The sequence below is a fragment of the Erinaceus europaeus genome, chromosome 9, assembly GCF_950295315.1.
Source record: "Erinaceus europaeus chromosome 9, mEriEur2.1, whole genome shotgun sequence".
NCBI classification, from domain to species: Eukaryota; Metazoa; Chordata; class Mammalia; order Eulipotyphla; family Erinaceidae; genus Erinaceus; species Erinaceus europaeus.
Window position 1 is genome coordinate 108,721,237 of NC_080170.1, and position 21,252 is coordinate 108,742,488.

At 39.6% G+C, this 21,252-nt stretch overlaps 1 protein-coding gene across 3 annotated transcripts in view; it reads right to left on the bottom strand.

Moving 5' to 3' along the window:
* The window catches only part of TPRG1 (tumor protein p63 regulated 1), a 168,515-nt gene that overhangs the window by 122,348 nt on the left and 24,915 nt on the right, over window positions 1-21,252 (bottom strand). For all 3 annotated transcript variants that reach the window (XM_007525672.2, XM_060198516.1, XM_060198514.1), the window contains 2 exons: window positions 12,564-12,794; window positions 7,041-7,132 (listed from right to left, as the gene is read on the bottom strand). In XM_007525672.2, coding sequence (XP_007525734.2) covers window positions 7,041-7,132; window positions 12,564-12,785 — 314 coding nt within the window. In that variant the 5' untranslated portion in view covers window positions 12,786-12,794. The remainder of the gene's footprint in view (window positions 1-7,040; window positions 7,133-12,563; window positions 12,795-21,252) is intronic.

The window sequence follows — 21,252 nt, forward strand, 5'->3', positions numbered from 1 at the left end:
GAGTCAGGCAGTAGAGCAGGGGGTTAAGCGCACATGGCGCAAAGCGCAAGAATTGGCATTAAGGATCCTGGTTCGAGCCCCGGGCTCCCTGCCTGCAGGGGAGTCACTTCATAGGTGGTGAAGCAGGTCTGCAGGTGTCTGTCTTTCTCTCCCCCTCTCTATCTTCCCCTCCTCTCTCCATTTCTCTCTGTCTTATCAAACAACGACGACAATAATAACTGCAACAATAAAAAACAACAAGGGCAACAAAAGAAAATAAATAAATATAAAAAAAAGACTTTGTGAAAGCTCTGGTGGTTATCCTTGGGGTGGAGGTTAGAGAGGGAAGGGGGAGAAGAGTTTACAGAACTGAAATCCCCTGTAATCCTATGGTCTTGTAAAGTCATTATTAAATCACAATTAAAAATAAGTAAATTAATAAATGATCGGAATCTAATCTTTCCCACACCTGCATCTGTAGTGTGGCTTATGGAAGGGGCCTATTAAACATATAAATGAATGTTTGAATACATGAGTATGTTTAAATAAATGAATATGAATATCAGTGGTGATAATGATGGTAAAATAAACCAATACTTAAAACACCACCTGGGTGGGGAAGATTATTGTAAGCAGGTGCAGTGAGAGAGTTCACCTGCTAGAGTACCTGCCCTGCCTAGATTTAAGCCCCCAGTACACTGTGTGGGAGTGCTCTGACCTTTGGCCTTCGGTGGTGGTAAGCTGCTACTCTAGCTTCTCTTCCTCTCTGTCTCTCCATATCTAAAAAATATATATATATATATATATATATATCCTACAACAGTGAAATTAAGCATATAGGAGACCTTGAGACATAAAAGAAAATGTTGTAAGTGCATACATGTACATGGAGAGAGAGAGAGGGAGAGGGAGAGGGAGAAAGAAAGAATAATTTGACACTCAAGGTAATAACCCATTTTATAAAAGCTAAAGCTGAGGAAGAAGTTTACACTCCCAAGGTCATAGAGCACTAAGTCATAGATCTGGGCATTTAGCCATGTCAGACTTTTTTCACCTCTTTGCTCTAACTCTTCCCTGATTGGTAGCAGGCTTGGGAACACAAACACTTCCAAGTACATTTGTGACTGCAGTAACTAAATGCCCTCACTGTCCTATAATTCAAGACACTCAGGGACCATTAGCTATCTGGATGAGGCTGCTGCCATGGGGAATTTATAGAGAAAAGCAATGTGTTTAATTAAGTGGTTGTCGAAAACACCCACCCAGTATAAATGGATTCTGGCAACTGAGGTACTTTTCTTGTTGCCAGAGTCCTGCTACAGGTCATTAACATCTTGATAGATTCAAGGCTCCTTTCAGCCTGAGTGCTTTCTTCCAAGGGCAGAGGCAAGTCTCCTTAAACTTTGAGCTACTTGGAGGCCTAGAGGAAATGGTAGCAGGACTCCATGGATGGAACCTGTTGGAATCTCTCAAACAAGAGACAAATTGTATAGTTTCAACTGTTAGCTTTGAAAATGCAGGTGGTTCAATGAGGACTGCATTCAAGTCAAAGCCATGAAAGATTCTGACTCCCCACCAAGTGACAGGCATTGTAATAAACACTGGGAGGTGGGCAAGGTGAGCTTAGACAAAAATCAATCAAAATCAGGTTTTGCCTCTTGTCTTTCGACAATGTGCACAGTGAACTATAATATAGAGTTTAATGTGAGTACAAAAAAGGGGAGAGATTATTATGCCTGAATTAATATTGATGAAGATAATATTTTGGAAGGATAGGAATGGTTTGAATGAACAGAAAGGAAAGAAAGACATACAAAACAAAGCCAACTAGATGAATACAATCATGAGGCCAAGGCACTGTACCAAAACTTTGGGAAAATAGCTGGCAGTTCAGTCTAACTGATATAATTTGAAAAAGGTGGGGCCAAGTAGTGGTACACACAGTACACCCCAGACCCTGCAGTGCACAAATTATAATGTGTACACATGACAATATGAAAGCACAGAGCTTAGGTCCCCACTGCATGGGGGGGGGGGGCAAACTTCACTAGCAGTGAAGCTATGCTACAGGGGTCTCTCTCTTTCTCTTTCTATCTCCCCATCCTCTTTCTATCTCTGTCTATCTATGTATCTATGTATCTATCTATGTATCTATGTATCTATCTCCCCATTCTCTCTCAAAAAGCAAGCAAGAAAGAAGGAGAAAAATGGCTGCCAGAAACAGTGAGTTTGGTATGCAAGCACCAAGCCCCAGCAATAACCCTGGTGGAAAAGACAAACAACAACAAAAACTAGTCTGAATGTGAAGATCTGAATGTGATGACCTACAGCTAGCTGTACAGGACTCAGCTGTGTCACGGCGATTTTAAGTATAATCACAAGTACAGCTTTTTACCAGAGAAGGCCGCCCTCCTCTTCACCCCAGACCCTGTAGAACCTGCTGAGCACCGGGCTAGCCTGCTTCACTTCCAGCAAGACTTTCAATTGCTGCTTCCTCCCCACTTAGGGGTCTTATCCTCCATGTTGGTCTTTACCTCCAAAGATGGGTCCTTCAGCTCCCATATGAAAGGAAGCTCTTCAAAATTTATTTGTGAATTAAACTGGTATCACTTCATTTTTTAAAAACATACATGGGAATTAACAAGGGGATCTTCTAAAAAATAATAGGTTCTGGTTCAATGTACTTGGGGTCAGTTATGAAAATGATTATTTCCAGCCAGCTCCCTGAGATGCTGGTACTGCCGATCCGAAGATTAGACTTTGAGTGGCAAGTTTTCTAGCAGAGGAATCATGCAAAAATAAATGAAGTTGTACAGAAGACAAATTTAATGTTAGTCTGCACAATTCTCTCCTTATTGTTTGACCACAAAAGGTTAGAAATCTATGATTTCCAAGTTAATGGCTGTTTTTCTTAATAATGAACGGCAATATTTTTCATTATAGTAGTAATGAAACAAAGCATTTCTAACTTAATTAACAGTAACCAGGTACAGGTATGAGTGGCCTCAGCCCAGCAGTGGCACTTACCATCTCCTACCAGCATCTAACTGTTTAGTCAATTCTGGGAAAAATCTAAATGAAGTCAAACGAACAGCACAAACCAAAGGAAGAAAAAAAAAAGGAGAGAGAGAGAGAGGGAGGGAGAGGGAGAGAGAGTTCTCTGAACCTGCACAATGAATCTCTGACCCTTCTTCCTACAAACAACAGACAATCAACAAAGAAGCCAGACACAGGCACAAAGATCACTTAACCAATTTAAACTGGACTGATCGCTGTGTCAGAAGAAGAAAAATCACAAAAGGTAGCAAGAGCAATGTGATGAGAGGACAGCTAGACTGAATGGGAGAGGTCCTGTGAAGTCAAGTCCTCCTCTGACCTTTAATAAGTGGCTCTCCTTAGGTAGGTCATTTAATCTCTGGGTTCCTTCACCCGTAAAATGAAGCCAATAGTTCTTCCTTGCACTCTCTCATGGGTCTGTTTGCAGATCAAGCGTGGTAGCAGGTGTGAAAATGATCAACATCAGTACAGCTTTAAGGGTCATGTAGTTCAGAAAGTCCTGTGCCTGTTGTGAATATCCCTTTATCTCCCAGGACTTCTTTCTTTTAACAGGGGGAGCTCTTTCTCTTAGGTATTCTTTCTAAATTTAGCAGAGACCTCCAAGACACTTCTAGCCACCTCATTAAGTCCAAGAGACAGAATTCTGAGCTGATACAACATGTTACTGCTAGAAAATCCACAGGCTACTACCCCACTAGGGTAAGATATAAACAGGCTTAGAGTATGGATTGAACTGCTAACACCCAGATCCAGTGTAGAAGTAATTACAGAAACCAGAACTCCCACCTTCTCCCCACCCAAAAAAGAAAAGAAAAAATTTTTTTGGCCCTTACTCCCAGAGTGCTAAAGGATAGAGGAAGTAAACCAGAGGGCTCTGTACTCTCATTCCACTAGGACCAAAATGTTTGTTACCAGAAATCTTGTTTTAATACCAGCAATGAAAGAGAAGCAAATCTGGGAAACACCAGAGGAAGCCAAGCACTGTTTCTCTCATCTGAGAGATAAGAGGAAAACAGGAAAGACACCAGAAGTAGTAAAAAGTGTAAGGGTGACTTAAAAAGAAAGTGAAGTCAGAACATTAAAAAAAAATGGCAAAAAGATATATATATATACATGGACAAAGAGAGATAAGTATAGAATTAGCCTGTATCAATGACCTTCGAAGAAACTACTGCAGTTCCTAATGGAGGGCACAGGGACACAAAACTCTAGTGGTGGGAACCATATGGAATTATATCCGTTATCTTATAATTTTGTAAATCAATGTTACATCAGTAATAAAAATGCATTAAAACACATAAAAAATCTTCTACCTAATGTTTATTGTCATTCTGTGTGTAAGAATATGTCTGTTGTTGCTATCTACAGCATAATCTTTCCCCAATAAAGACTGAATTAACAAAAAAGGAAATCAACAGCCTACAATGCCTACAATTGAATAAGAGGCACTTAAGGATTCTTTGCACATTAGGGGCAGGGATGTTTCAGCAAAAGTTAGGGCAAAATAATGTATCAGAGGTATATCTCTATTTTAGGGCTATCTTATTCTTCTGAGTCTTGATTCACTGACCTATATACTGGATAGTATTTCCTATCTCAGGAAATTTACATAAGGATCGAATTAAATGAATGAGACTATGTTTAAAACAATTAAATTACTAAGTACTATAGAGCTGTTACTTATTAGTTTATGTTTTAAATAAGTGAGGAATGTCATATATCTCTTCATTCCTCTTTCCAAGCATGGGACTTTACTCTGTCTCATTGGTAAATGGCCTTTGCTCAGTACTAGAGTTTGAAAGGAAACAAACCCTTACATTTGTGTAGCTGTTTGGAAAGCAATTATCCAACAGTAGATGAATGACTGGGTAACTTTACAAAAATTACATAATCGGGAAAAATATAAAGAAAAAGTTGAGACAAGCACCATTCAGATAAGATTATCAAAACTTTATCTATTATACCAACATAACATAAAATGTGTGGAAAGCACTTATCACTATACTTGATGCAATTTAAGTACTTAGTAAATGTTATCTGTTAATAGTGTATAATGTTGGCATAAATGCATAGAGAAAGGCTGGAATAATATTTATCAAACAATACAATAATATCCTACAGATAAAATAATACATTAAACAAATTTACTATTTGTTAAATGCTAGTGCCTACTAAAGCTTAGCCGGCTATATGGATAGTAAGTAGTAAATTTAGGTTTCAAAGCCCTGACTCTTGATTTAAGATTCTAAGATATAAGGAAACCTCCTTGACTTCACTTTCTATATACCTGAAGTGTGAAATAGATAAATTGAACTTCAGACATTTCATTTCATAGTCCTAAGATAGGAACCTAAGTAGGTTTGTGAAAAGGTAGGCAATGAAACATATTACAAGTACTTTACACAAAGATAGAGATTGAGAGTTACTTGATCCTAGTCACTTTAGGTGAGTCTTCTGCTTTGGTAGAAAGAAGGATAGAACAACAACTCCCCCACCCCACCCACCCACTACTTCACATTAATGTGTGTGGAGAAAATTCATCTCTTCCTACCTCCTAAACCACAGAAGACAATGGCATCTTGAGTACATTTGACTGAAGAACCACTTTATTGCTATCATAGCACGTTTACTGTGTCTCCTATAGCATGTCAAGATGTTCCCATTGTTGGTGGCTTAATGGTTCACAGCTAAAAGGGTAAGACTAAAATTATAGTAAGAGCAGTTGACAAAATCCTAATGAACACCATGATGCCTTCACAGCTGCAGAGGCATTTGAATCTCCTGGGTGGGCAGGTCTGAAGACACAGATCCAACTATAGTCTCCTCAGAGTGTTTACGGTTTCAACTAGGTGGGGTCCAGTTGGAATCAATGGCTTTGATTTTCCTTTCATCCTCATATTCATTGTGCATAATATCCAGTCATTTCTGTACCCACACCATATATGCACAGAGAGAGAGAGAGAGAAGGATGGAGACAGAGAGGGAGAGGGAGAGGGAGAGGGAGAGGGAGAGGGAGAGGGAGAGGGGAGAGAGTCTTGAATAGGAGGTAAGATCAGAGAAGTTTGTAAACTCATTAAAAAAAAACTGAAAAAAAGGTTCTCTGTCAATTATTAAAAAAAAAAAAAAAGGAGGAAAGGAGCCAAAAGTAACCTCAAGCTGTTACTCTTCTGGGACTATGTTTTTAATGTTTATTCCTCCCGGTTTTTTTCTTTTTCTTTATTTGCCATTGCTATATGAGGGTTTTGTTTCTTATTTGTTTTTTGCTGTTACTGTTTGGACTTTTTCTACATCAATACATTACAATCCCCAAACAAAGATGTAAAAAGACAAAAGAATAGAGTGGGAAGTCATTCAAAATCCCTGTGCTCTCTCTCCCCTTGACAAAGTGCACCCCCCTCCACCTTTCACTTGAGTAGTCACAGTGACTGGGATCCTATTTATTTACCTTAGATGCCTGAACCATCTTTCTTCAGTTGACAGCTCTTTCCATTCTAAGAAGACAGTCTAAATAAGCTATTAGAGTTAACAAAGAACAGAAACTGGCAGATAATTTCTGCAGTAGAAGTTACTAGAACCAGATACTTTCTTGGAAGTCATTTTTGATGGAAGATGGAGCAGAGGAAGGAGTAAGAAGACTCAACAGAAGAAGATGTCTCATATCTCTCATCTCTGACTCTCTCTCTCTCACACACACACACTCCTAAAATTTAAAAGAGTATAAATGGCTTCTAATGTTCAAAGGAACATAGTCTGACAGAAAACAAGCAAATGTGAAATTTTGCATGAAATTCCATGTGCAGAGATACAGCCATTGTTGTTATAGGCATGTGCTCTCACCAAGCACTATGAATCATAACCCCATAACTGTAACTGGGTATGTCCAACAATTATCTGGCATTACAAATTACAAAAGCCCTTCCATAGGTCCAGCTGCTATTCTGTTAAAGTGGTATCAAGAAAGATGGTAAACTTCCACTGCCCTTTACTAAACCATAACTACTCACTCAGTCAAGAGCCAGAAGCCTTGAATGTTCTCTCCAGAAGTCTCAGCTACGTGACTTTTCAAGTCTTCTATGGCAGTCTCAATGGCACCTGGCTGAATGGGAAAAGAAAATATCTAGTTTAGAGAAAACTGAACCATCTCTGTGCTTAATCAGTTTGTATATCCCTGCAGCTCCTCCAGGAAGCTAATGAGTAAAGAGGAGTTATCTACAAGATACTTGGTCTTAAACTTCATGAAGCTACTCCTGAGGGGTGAAAATGAGCCAAGTTCTATCTTTCACAATCATACTCATACTTTCTCATGGAGATGAAGGCAGTCATTATCAGAAGGCCTGTTTTTCAGAACATATGTGTTTATACAGAAGCTATATGTATTCTATAGCAATCTATATATGTTTTACAGAAATATCTTAACCTTCAAAAAATAAATGGCAATAAAATCTTCCAATGCTCTGATCACAAATCTACCATATCATTGGAAATAAGCTTTTTGTGTCCTCACTTTGTTTTGGTCATTCTTCTCCAAGCAGAATTTCCTACTTATGAGACTGCCTCTAGTTTGAAAATTGATTAGCGTTATCCTATTAAGAAAACAGGAGACCCACCAGTTCAGTGATTTTTTTTTTCTTTTGTGAAAGTAGGCCCTCATGCATGTATGATTTCACTACTCCAGGCCATATTTTAATTCAGAGAGACAGGGAGTGATAAAGAGCTAGCCCAGAAAAAATCACTACAGTATCAGAGATTCCTCTGGCACCACAGCACCTTTCATGTGGTGTCAGGACTTATATGGACTGCATGCTATCTCTCTAGCCTCTATTTCAGTGGTTCTTAAACTTTATTGTGCATCAAAATCATTCGGACTACATTTTGCAATATAGATTTCTGGGCACTATCTGCAGAGTTCCTGATCTAGTAGATCTGGTGTAGGCCTGAGTTTGCTTTTCTAACATATCACTTACATATCAATAGTACTCCAGAACTTTTAAAAAATCTCAAATGACTCCAATGTGAAACCAACTCTGAGAACCACTGTGACACAAAGCTTATATAGTCGAAGACATTTTATTCTGTAGGTGCCAAAACAAAGGCTATCTGGTGGCATAGCTTGCCAATTCACTTGGCTAAAATGTAGCAGATATGAGAACTAGATCTTTTGTTCCTAGGCTCACACCTCAGTACTGCCCTCCCGCCTTCCCTCATCTTTGACCCTGGGATAACTAACAAATAGTTTGCAAATTCTGGAACCATCTCTATATAGTAGGACTTTAATTCAAAGCACTGAACCATATCTAGATATTCAGAGTCCCACGCCTCCCAGTTTGAAGCCCCACTCTCACAAAAAGAAACAGAAACACTAGCTGGCTAGGACCCATTCAAGCGCCTTTTCCTCCAGAAAGGGGTAGGTGTAGGATTTTTGACTGCATGTTTTCTCAACTTAAGTTGAAAAGACTGAAATATTTTGATCAAAGATTCTACTGGTCAAGAAAAATCTTAAATGATATTTTATACATAAAAAAGTAATAGATTTTTCTTTCAAATGGAGTGTGTGTGGGGGGGTAATTGTTGCAGAGATTTAACCATTTATCTAAACCCTTTTCCTCCAGTTCATTCCCACACAACCCAAGTCACCCAGAAAATGGATATAACAGGGAGTCAGATGGTAGTGCAGCAGGTTAAGCGCACATGGTGCAAAGCACAAGGACCTGCATAAGGATCCAGGTTGGAGCACCTGTAGGGGAGTCGCTTCACAAGCAGTGAAGCAGGTCTGCAGGTGTCTATCTTTCTTTCCCCTTTTCTGTCTTCCCCACCTCTCTTGATGTCTCTCTATCCAACAACAATAACAGCAATGGCAACAATAACTAGTAATAACAAGGGCAATAAAATGGGGAAAATGGCCTCCAGAAGCAGTAGATTCATAACACAGGCACCGAGCCCCAGAGATAACCCTGGATTAAAAAAAATAATAATAAAACCTGTTTATAAATGGCAGAAATCTGGAAACCAGTATCCATCAAATAGGAGGCTGGCTAGGTATAGTATGGAGTATATTCATTTGACAAAATATGAGTGAGATATAAAAATAGCTGAAATTATGCTAATAAAAAACTTAAAATTATACTCAGCCGATGAAAAATATTCAGAAAGGTGGCAAATATGCTACCTTTTGTATAAAAGGTGAGTCAACAGTACATATTTGTGTTTGCTTTTTTATGCCTAGAGTAACTGTAGAATTCTATACAGAAAACATTGACTGTGGTTTCCACAGAGCTGAAAAGGCACTTGATGGATGGACAGAGGACAGAGGTGGTATTGTACTGGAGACTTGTATAAAAGTTAATACTAAAGGTGTTTCTTACAGAATGGTTTGGAAGTTGCTAAAGTTTTGTCAGTGTCCTCACTGTCTACAATGTTTTTGCTTTCAATACAAATATTGATCCTGCCTGCTCTTATGAAATAGTTACACACTGTATTTCAATACACTATTCCACTCTCTTCCATTTGCTATTATTTGTTACAATAATAAATGACTGCCAGCCAGTTAGCACTGGAAATGAAATAGAGTGGTACAAACTCTCACCTGTGTGTCTAGGACAATAGGATAAAGTCTTAGCCTTTCTGCTCACCGTGAGAATTATGTTAAGTATCTCCTTTTATACACTAATGAGCTCATTTGTTAGATGGATAAGATTAGTTGTAGTAGAGTAGTTAAATGCCCAAAGACAAATGGTAATACAAAGAAGTTTCATAGTTGTGGTGTCTCTCCTTCTCTGCCTTTCTCTTTCTAGCTAAAATCAGTCAGCCTGGAACTGTGAAACTTCAATGACAACAACAAAGAAACTTCATTATTATGTCATTATTTATTTTATCTATTTCTGAGGAGCCAGAGAATTGCTCATGTGTGACTTTGTCAGTCCTGGCTCTACTTTTTCTTTTTTCTTTTTTTATATTTATTTATTTATTTTCCCTTTTGTGGCCCTTTTTTATTGTTGTTGTTATTGATGTCATCGTTGTTGGATAGGACAGAGAGAAATTGAGAGAGGAGGGGAAGACAGAGAGGGGGAGAGAAAGATAAACACCTGCAGACCTGCTTCACCACCTGTGAAGTGACTTCCCAGCAGATGGAGAACTGGAGGCTCGAACCGGGATCCTTACGCCGGTCCTTGCGCTTAGTGCCATGTGCGCTTAACCCGCTGTGCTACCACCTGACTCCCCTGGCTCTACTTTTTCATGCAGATAGAGACAGAGAATAAGGGAGAGATACCACAACACCAGAGCTTCCTCTAGTGCTATGGAATTCACATGTGGCATAGGAATCTGAATTCCATGTTCATGGCCAGGCACATGTCCTACTCAGCGAGATACCTCTGCGTCCTATTATCATTCTTATTGTTGCCACTAAATGATAGGTAATATAATGACGTTAAAATTCAGGACTGAATGGTCACTGTGATGCACTAGTTAGCTCAAAGATATTAATAGCCTGCTGTAACTGTAAGGCATGATGGGAAAATATGTATTCATCATTCATAAAAATTTAAAAAGCCCATAAGAAAATTTGGTCCATACTCCAAGAGTGGTAAATATTAGGGGAAGATGACCAGAGGGCTTTGAACTCCAACTCCATGAGGAACCAGAGAGAGAAGAGGAAGAAAACAAAGGGGGCACTCAGAAGTAATAGGTGTGACTTAGAAAGGAAGAGAAGGCAAGACCATAAGAAGGATAAGAATAAAGCAGTCAGGATGGTCAAGCGGTCTAAGGCGCTGCGTTCAGGATAAGAATATAAATATATGTTCAACCCGTATCTGTGATTGTGATCTTGGGAGAACCAATGTAGTTTCCAGTGGAAGGAATGAGAACACAGAACTCTGGTGGTGGGAAAGGTGCGGAATCACACCCATTACCTTATAATTTTGTAAATCAATATTGAGTCAATAATAAAAAAAAAAAAACTTAAAAGCAGTATACATAAATTTCTAATTAAAAATTTGAAGATAAATCACTGGGGGAGGTTATTTACTTAAAAGTCATTACATAGCATAAAGGGCAATATGTTCTTTAACAGTCTGACACTGAGTATCTTGAGTCCAAACAATCCCATTGAGGGAAATGCTGAAGACACATATGCTTGTTTCCGTACATTTCCTTGAGTCAGACTAGCCTGGGGCAGTTGTCACACAAACAGTAATCATGTGTACTGCTCAGTTTTCTCCTGCACTGAACTCCACTAGCAGAAAGGGAACAGAGGGTTGAGTACTGAAGGGAATGCCCAAGGGGACTCTGACATAGTAAAATCTCTGCTGGGGACTGTCTTATCACATACAGATATGGGTAGCTTGATGGTAAACAGACAAAGTACAAAAACCCGATCTGCATTTTAAATGACGTGTAACATCTTTCTCTGAGAAGGCATCGGATTTCATTACATTTAACTGTATGCTCTCAGCAAAACACATCATCTTGTTAAAATCTTCAGGGGGGTTCAAGGTAAGGAAGGCAGTCAAAAAAGCTTTTGCCCAGTGAGATATATATAATTTCTAGATCATAAAGAAACTTACACAGACAATAATAATAATACAACCAGTATATTTAGTTGTTCCCGGTGCAAGAGCAAGACACAGGGAACCCTATAGTAAGAGAAGGAGGAAAGGGAGAGAGTATAAAAGCCAAATTAGTGTCATGAAAGCGATGACATCTTGCTACACAATGGGAAGCCCCAAACCTGCTTATTAAAGTCTCGTTGCTCACAATAGAACACAGGCTATAAAAAGGCCATAGGGAACCATTAATTAAATATTAAAAGATCAAATAGTTTTAGTCCCATTAGTTTGTATGTAATTTACATTCTCAAGTATAAATTTAGAGATAATTCCCCATCCCTAATCGCTTTCAAATTTCTGAGAAGGAATCTGCAAATACAGAGTCCTACAGGGAGTTTAAAAATATCTTTCCCCATGTAGATTAAGTATTGTTCCTTTCATAAGAAGTTGCTTTTGAATATCAGTCTCCATAACTAAAGTGATTATCATAATATACCTCGAGTTAATAGCCTTGAGGGGTACTTTTGTTCAGAGAAGCCACTGGGCCTTTTTTTAGATATGTCTAAGCAGTAATAGCAGAAGAATAATAGCAGACTGATTGCAAGTGGTGTAGGTCTTCACTGCTATGACCAAGTGTCCAAGATGAGAAGCAGTAGAAGAGTGGCAGGAAATGTCAAGAGGTCCTTCTGTTCCTGGCATGGACCCTATGTAACTCATAAAATGATACTGTCTCTCTTAATCTCTCTCATTAATATAAAAATCTTTAATAGTTATAAGAAAGCAATCTGAGATATAGCACAGTGGATAAATCATTAGATCTAAGAGCATGGTGTCACAAGTTCAATCCCTGGTATCATATACACCAGAGTAATGCTCGGGTTCTTTCCCTATCATTAAAAAATAAGTCTCTAAAAATTGATATGATATTAGTATTTTTGAAATGCGTATGTGGTTCTGATGATAACCAGAGATTTTTTTTTTCACCCGTGTAACGAAGTACTTCCGTGAGATGAAAGGCTGGTGATAAGGATTGGGGTAGAGTGTGGATTCAGTCACACTTGGATGTCTGGAAATCAGCCTCGATTCTGGGTCCTTCCCTGGACCCCTCTCTTCTATGGACAGCTGGTCAGTTTCAGATGGCTGGTCATCTCCTTCCTGCTTTAGAGACACAGGCTGGAACCCTTCAAAACTCCCAATCTTTGACATTTCTTCAGACTAAAAAAATGAAAGAAATAATTTTCTCATTAGAAAAATAATTTGGGCCTGGCAGAAGTGCTGCAGGTTAAGCGCACATGGCACAAAGCACAAGGACCAGATAAGGATCCTGGTTCGAGCCCCCGGCTCCTCGTCTGCAGGTGTGTGTGTGGGGGGGGTCGTTTCACAGGTGGTGAAGCAGGTCTGCAGGTGCCTATCTTTCTCTCCCCCTCTCTGTCTTCCTGTCCTCTCTTGATTTCTCTCTGTCCTATCCAACAACAACTAAAGCAACATCAACAACAATAACAACAACTACAACAATAAACAAGGGCAACAAAAGGGAAAAAAATAGCTTCCAGGAGCAGTGGGTTGGTAGTGAAGGCACCAATCTCCAGCAACAAAAGAAAGAAAAAGAATTCACAGGGTCCAGGTTAAGTACACATAGTACAAAGCACAAGGACCCATGCAAGGATCTGAGTATTCGAGCTTCTGGCTTCCCACCTGCAGCGAGACACAACTGGGGAAGCACAGCTGAAGATGTCTTTCTCTATCCCCCTCCTCTCTCAATTTCTCTTTGTCCTATTCAATAAAATGGGGAAAAAAAGGCCCACCAGTAGCAATGGATTCATAGTGCTCTTGAGGCAAAAAGGAAAGAAAAATGAAATTATCTCTGTCCTGCTTAGAGCAAAATAGGCTACTGTAAGAATGCTATGCCTGAAATGGACAAAGTCCACACATGTAAACTGAACAGGGACACTTCTGGGTACAGACCAACAATAGACTCTGTAGTCCTACAAGCTCATTTACTATGAGAGAAAGGCAAAGAACCTTTAGACAGAGAAAAGGAAACTTCAGTAAGTTCCATTTTCCATTTTCAATCCCAGGTGCCAGAAAAATGAACAAGAAAAGAGCAGTATGATATACTAAATGCCTTTGACAGCAATAATTTAGAAAAAGACAAATAGAAGGTTGTTTACAACTTTGTACCCAGTAGCAGAAACAAATGAATAACTTTATGTGAGATAGATAAACCTTGAACATAACATTAAAATATTATAAAGATAACATTAGACATTCATAAAACATAATATGTTATACTAAGCATACAGTGAAAGTAGGCATCAGTCAGTAAGAAACTTACCAAGTTAGGGATACCATGTAATTCGCTAACAATACAATCATTAAACATGTTACTTTGGTGGAAAAGGACTAGGCTGGGGGTGGGGGGTAAGAGTGTTTTGCAGACAATTACAATGGTAAGAGAAGTTCTACATATGTGTCAACAACTGTACTTTAAACCTACCTGTAGCCCACCCACCCACCCCACAAAATGTCAGTGTTTAGCTCTATATTAGAAAAGTGACCAAAGGATATTGTTAATAGAAAAAAGTTGTGTATTATGAATAATGTTATTCAAATTTTGGTTGGCACCTAGAATTCACTGCTCCGGGCCATTTTTTTTCCCAGATACAGCACAGAGAGTCAGAGGGAGAGAGGACACTACAGCACTGAAATTGCCTCTAATGTCATAAGGACCAGGCTTAAAAATGGAGGGGTACATGTAACAAAGCAGATGGCTGGTTATTCAGCTGAGTTATATTGCTATCTAACCCATGTCATTCTAACTCTTAAAATAATTCAGAGGGGGATAGAGAAGGAAAGGAAGAGAGGAGGAAAAGAGGGAGGAAAGGGAGGGAGGGAAGGAAAGAAGGAAAGGAAGGAGGGTACAAGGGAAGGATGAAGGAAAAGGAGAAAGGGAAGAAAGCAGGAAGGAAAGGAGGGAAAGAGGGGTACTAGTATTTGCATACGGATGCAGACATGGTATAGTATGTAGCATAGAGATTATAAAACTTTCTAACAGAGTTATTGATACTAGCTACAGGCCAGGGCCTAGGGCACTGGGCAAATGTATACAAGTATCCATAAGTAAGTTACAATTATATGCCTCAAAGTAAAATTGCTTAATAGCCCTCTATGATTAGACTTAAACTTAATAAGCCTGACAATCTAGTAGAATGGCCTAAAGACGGCATTGTCTGTTTAAACAATTAAAGAATAAAAATTGAAAATAAAATAAAATATTACTAATAGTCTTCTCTGGGTGATAGGATTACAGGTGGTTTATTGTCAATTTTCATAAACTTCAAAAAAGTATTATATGATCATGCATGACTTAAAATTTTTTAAAAAGACAGTCCATTCCTGTCTTGCAAATGTAAAGCAAAACAGTACAAAAACAAAATAGAACTTGCATGTTAGTCCAGCAAAAAAATGCACCTAAAAGAGGTGGGCATGTCCAAGAGGAAACCAGAGAAGAGAGAGAGAGAGAGAGAATGATAATGGTGCACTTAACAGATGTCCGATTAACTGGAGTAAGCCAGAAGGGGCTCAGTGTGGACATAATGTCACTCTGAGGAGTTGAGTTCGGATGTTGATTTACTAGAGGAACACAGGACTAAGAATCACTCCCCACTGTGGATTATCTCACTGCTCTTCCTGGCGCAGCACCTAGAAGGAAGTCTATCTCCACCTTCCCAAGGATGACAGAGCTGGCAAGACATTCCCCTCAACCAGACACAGTCAGATAGTTGTGGCAGCATCTGAACACCCAACCATGCTTTGAGGCTTTGAGCCCAGTATGGCCACCAGTCTTGTTAACAGGAAGAACTCTGCTAGTTTTGAAGATAGATAGGTAGATAGATAGATAGATAGATAGATAGATAGATAGATAGACAGACACATACATGCATACAGACATACATGCATGCATGCATACATATAGACAGACAGGCAGTTGGATGAATGGATCAGTGTCAGAGGTACAAACGCAGAGACTGCCCCATGATCAATGTTAAGGTACACAGAGAGAAGTGTGTTTGTGTGCCAAGGAGAGAGAGCTATGGGGAACCTTGGCCTCGCTGGCAGCTCTGTGCACTCTGTCTGTGAGTCTGCCACCTCTAGTACTGTGCGTGTTGGAAGGAGGCGCATTTCTAGAGTTCCCTGTAACCTGTGAAGGGAGGTTTTTGCCTTTGGGGAAGGCAAGTCTGCTTCTGTATTTGCCGCACTGTGTGAACACATGCCTAACAACAGACATCTGCGAGAGGCTCCAGTGCCTGGAAAACAGAGGGAGGATTTAATTAACAGCACTTCCTCTCCCTCAGGCTGTCTTCTCTGGAAACATTTGGGGAAGGGAAGTGGAGCACTTTGAGAGGAGCTGCCTGAGATCCAAGAAAGCAGGGAAATCTCAGCTAAAGTCAAATTCTTAGAGCCAGGACTAGCGGGGAAGCTGGGAGTGACCAGCTCAATGCAGAATGATTTCAGCTGCACAGGCAAGTGGACATTTTTGGAAGGACCATAAATGTAACTTCTTTTTTTATTATTAATTTTATTTTTCTAAGGAGAGAGAAAGAGGAGAGAGAGAGTGAGAGAGAGAGTCTCCAGAGTACTACTCAGCTCTAGTTTCTGGTGGTGCTAGAGATTGAGAGAAAGAGAGGGAGAAGGAGAAAGAGAGAGAGAGACAGAGAGAGAGAGAGACTGACTCAAGAGTACTACTCAGCTCTAGCTTCTGGTGGCACTAGGGAGGGAGAGGGAGAGAGAGAGAGAGAGAGAGAGAGAGAGAGAGAGAGAGGCTCTCCAAAGTACTACTCAGCTCTGGCTTCTGGTAGTGCTGGAGATAGAGAGATGATAGACAGATAGATAGATGATAGATAGATAGATAGATAGATAGATAGATAGATAGATAGATAGATAGATAGATAGATAGACAGATAGGGGGAGAGAGAGAGAGAGATGGAGAGAGAAAGAGGTGGCCTCCAGAGAGAGAGAGAAAGAAAGCACCTCCAGAGTGCTACTCAGCTCTGGCTTCTTGTGGTGCTGAGGATTGAGCCTGGGACCTTGGAAACTCAGGCAGAAAAGTCCTTTTGCATAACAATTATGCTGTGTTCCAAGTCCAGAAAGTAACTTCTTTAACACATATCCCCTCACCCCTCAATATAAGAATACTATGGATCTAAGCATTTCATTCCTTGCTGGACCAAGCCCAACAATTTGGTTCTTCTTGACTCAATGAAGTATACCTTTCAGTCATTGTATAAATAGAATATATGCATTGAAAATACTAAAAACATTAAAGTGAATTTTTAAAACTCCAGCTAAATTCAATTTTCTATTGCCTGCACATAAGTAAATTTTGCCCTACCACAGACTCTGCAGAGCTATTTAGATTTGAAAAGGATCATTATTCTGAACGATCTGCCATTAAATTTTTCTTAGCAATTACTGTTAAAGAGAGTTAGAGTAGAATGATTTCCTTTTTATTTTTTTATTTTAAAGTTTTTTAATATTCTTTATTTATTGATTGGACAGAGACAGTCAGAAATCAAAAGGGAAGAGGGGAGATAAAGAGGGAGCGAGACGCCTGCAACCCTGCTTCACCTCTCGTAAAGCCCCCCCCCCCACAGATGGGGACCGGAGGCTCGAACCCAGGTCTTTGTACATTGTAACGTTCACTCAACCAGATGTGCCACTACCCAGCCCCATGATTTTCTTTTTAATTTATTTATTAGAGAGAGGAAGAGAACCAGAACATCACTCTGGCATATGTGATGCCAGGGATCAAATTTAGGACCTCACACTAGAGAGTAAAGCACTTTATCCACTGTGCCACCCCCCAGACTGCTCCAGTGGTGACCCTATGAAGACCATGAGACCCCAAGTTTGATCCAGTTGTCTATTGTGTGCATATCTGAAATAGCAAACCACTGCTGCAATATGGGATAAAGGACACATATTCTTAAACAACAAAAAGAAAAGATATTTTCTCTGGGAATGACCATTTATATAATTTTAAACTGGAAAAGACTAAAAAGGAACTATTTAGACTAAATGTATTGAGGTAGCTGGGTTGGAGTTGAGTTTTTACTTCTTAAGAAATTCGAAGTTGTATTATTATATTTGTGATAAAAGGTAAGCTATATAAATAAATGTCAATTAAATGTCCCCCAAATCCTGCCTTTCCGTTGGTAGGACAATAAGAATTATTTATTTCTCAGCTATTAGTAATTCAGAGATAAATTTAATACAGTAATGTGCTAAGTAACTAATTTCTGATTCTTGTCTATGATGCAGGGGAGTAAAGGTTATTCAGCCTCCAAACATACATGTTTTTTCACAAAGGGCTTATTTCATAGGGGAATAGAAAAGTGCTGAAGGTTGTCTTTTGTGAAAAGTATTTACATATAATTTTCTCTCAGTATGGGAATCTCATGGTTCTTGGAGGATCAACTTCCTTATCTGTGCTTCCTGGGAAATAAAATTAAAACCTGCATTGGTTACTATGCCTTTCCAGTTAGCCTCCCTGACTTCTCCTTCCCAATGTCCTCGGTACTAGCTGAGCTATTAAAGTTGGGAGTCTCATACAGGTGAATTATTCAAACTTTCTGGGTCTCTCATATGTATAATGTATACAGGAAGTATACATGTTATTAAAAAATTCTCTTTGACTTTTCCTTTTATCAACATCTCTGATACTTGTTTGACTTGATTATTTGTCCAGCGTCAGATGTCAGAAATAAACTTTATGTCTAAGAAAAATGTTTGTTTCTCACATCAGAAAAAAAATTGTTGGGGCCAGGTTTTAGTGCATAGGGTTAAGCTCATATGGCACAAAGGGCCAAGGAACAGGGTAGGGATCCTGGTTGCAGCCCTGGGTCCCCCACCTGCATGGGAGGGTCACTTCACAAGCGGTGAAGCAGTTATGCAGGTGTCTTTCTCTCCCCCTCTCCATCTTCCCCTCCTCTCTCGATTTCTCTCCTATCCAACAACAATGACAGCAAATAACAACAATAATAATAACAACAACAAGGGCAACAAAAGGGGGAAAATGGCCTCCAGGAGTAGTGGGTTTGTACTGAAGGCACCAATTCAAGCAATAACCTTGGAAGCCAAAAAATGTATGGCATTCTAAATCAGTTTAGTTTTGCCTACAATATTGCACTATTTCAAATACCAGAGGACTAACAAAATAGCTTACTTCAGTAGCCAGCAATTTTGCCATGAGTGACCCAGATTCAAGCCTACTCTTTACCACATGGAATGAAGCTTTGTTGTGGTGGTGTCTTTCACTCTTTTTGCTTGTCACCATGAAAAACAAAAAACAAGAAAGAAAGAAAGAAAGAAAGAAAGAAAGAAAGAAAGAAAGAAAGAAAGAAAGAAAGAAAGAAAGAAGTAACTGGTGGCATAGCTATATACAAATAATGTCAAAGGACATAAATTATGGTGATGTTGTGTATGATACAGCAAAACCTAACAAAAGGATTTTTCAAAGTTATCCCAATTGCCAAGTAATATAATTATAGCAATAACTATCTATTGCCTTCTTAAACCCTAAGACAGCAGGAACTTCTCACTTCCTCTATAGAGCCTATATTTCCCCCTAGAGGTCCTGGAACCTCTAGGGTGGTGCTCACTTTCCTGCATGCTTCTCTCAATTCAAATGATATCACATCTATTGATCCCAACCTAATCAAGCAACAAGTACCACCTCAGCATGCTTCACTTCAGGCTGTGTCCAGAGACGTCAGGCATGCTATGTCAACCCTTCAGCCTCATTACTCAGGTGACACCTTTTCTCTTATACGATTCTCTAATTCCATTTCAGGTGGTTCACTTCCTAACAAAGTCCCAAAAGCTAGATATAGACCAGGTCCCATGAGATAGAGCATATGTTCACATGTATCCATAAACTAGGGCAAAATATATACCTGAAAGCAAAAGTACACAATAGTCTGCAATGAGTCAGTATAAAGTTCATAATGAAATAGTGTCTACATAGACTTAGATACCTTCCTACTACACTTCCTTCACTCACTCCAAAGCTAACCTTATCAAAGAAAGGACTGAAAAAGCTGAATAAGGGCAAGAGACTGGCACACTTTAACAATGACTCTTCTGTCACTATCAGGCCACCCCATCAGCTGGGGCTCTAGTCAGGGAGTCCTGAGATTCCCAAACAGACATGATGGGCCTAGACCTCAAATAAATCCCTCTCCCCAATGTTACCAGTTATCTCTATCAGGAACAACACAATAGACCCCTTTGTGGGCCTCCATAGGACCTTAGATCTGCAACAGTACAGAATGTTCCATCCTCCGAAGGGAGGCTAGACAACATACTCTATGTTCCACCTGAGGAAGATGGGTCCTGAAATTGGGGCAGCTTGGAACGTTCCTACTCATGACCACAGAATGTGATCTACAGGGATGCAGATGTCACATAGGCTCCCAAGCTGAATATGGGCTCCAGATCAGATCAAATTGGTGGGGTTTACAGTCAACAATATTTATACATCTCTCCCATATTTGGGAGATAACTCTTTTCTCTGATCCAGCTTTCTGGTCCTTTTTCCAGCCATGACATCATCTTCCAGACAATAACTTGGATCCACCTGCATATCAGATTTCAAGCTCAGGAAAAAAAAAAAAAAAACTAGTATAGTCAAGGGCCCTTTGGAATATAACTAAAATAAGCCTAGTAACTATCTACAAAAAGGAGACTCCCAACTCTTAATCTGCACCATTCCAGCCTTTAGGTTCATTTTTGATCAACAACTTGTTTGGCTTTATATGCTAACTCTCTTTACAGCCACAATGTTCCAGATGCTACCATGATGCCAACCAGACTTCCCTGGGCAGACGACCCCACCAATGTGTCCTGGAGCCCTGCTTCTCCAGAGCCCTGCCCCACTAGGGAAAGAGAGAGACAGGTTGGGAGTATGGATCAACCTGTCAATGTTCATGTTCAGAGGGGAAGCAATTACAGAAGCCAGACCTTCCACCTTCTGCATCCCACAATGACCTTGGGTCCATAAGAAAGCTATCAGGGGAGAGGATGAGATACGGAGATCTGGTGGTGGGAATTTTGTGGAGTTGTACCCTTCTTATCCTATGGTTTTGTCAATGTTTCCTTTTTATAAATAAAAAATTTTAAAAATGATAATAAAATAAAGATTCACAAGCATAACTTTCATTAACTACTATCAATATTGTTATTATGGTGAAAGGATCCACAAAGACAAAAGGGCTTGAGGTCCACAGAACTTAGAACATAATTCTTACTAATGTCCTCATCATACTAGTTAAAAAGCTTATTTTGGAGGTTCACATACTATACCATCTTGTTACAGCAGAGGGATGAGAAAATGGAGACCACATCTAATATGGCTGAAGGCAAGCTGCATAAAACTTCTGCTTGGGGAGACTCCAGATGGCACCAAGCTGAAGAAAGTCATGAGAACATGGAGAAAACACACATCCTCACCACTTAGAGGAAGGACCACTTTTTCTGGTCTAGCTAATCAGGACTCCTTACTGTCCAATAGGTCTAACATGCTGGCCAATTGTAAGTGGACAAATATACTCTTTTCTTCCTGACAGAATAGGGATGACTAATGACCACTGGACTTAAGGGAAGAGAGAGAAAG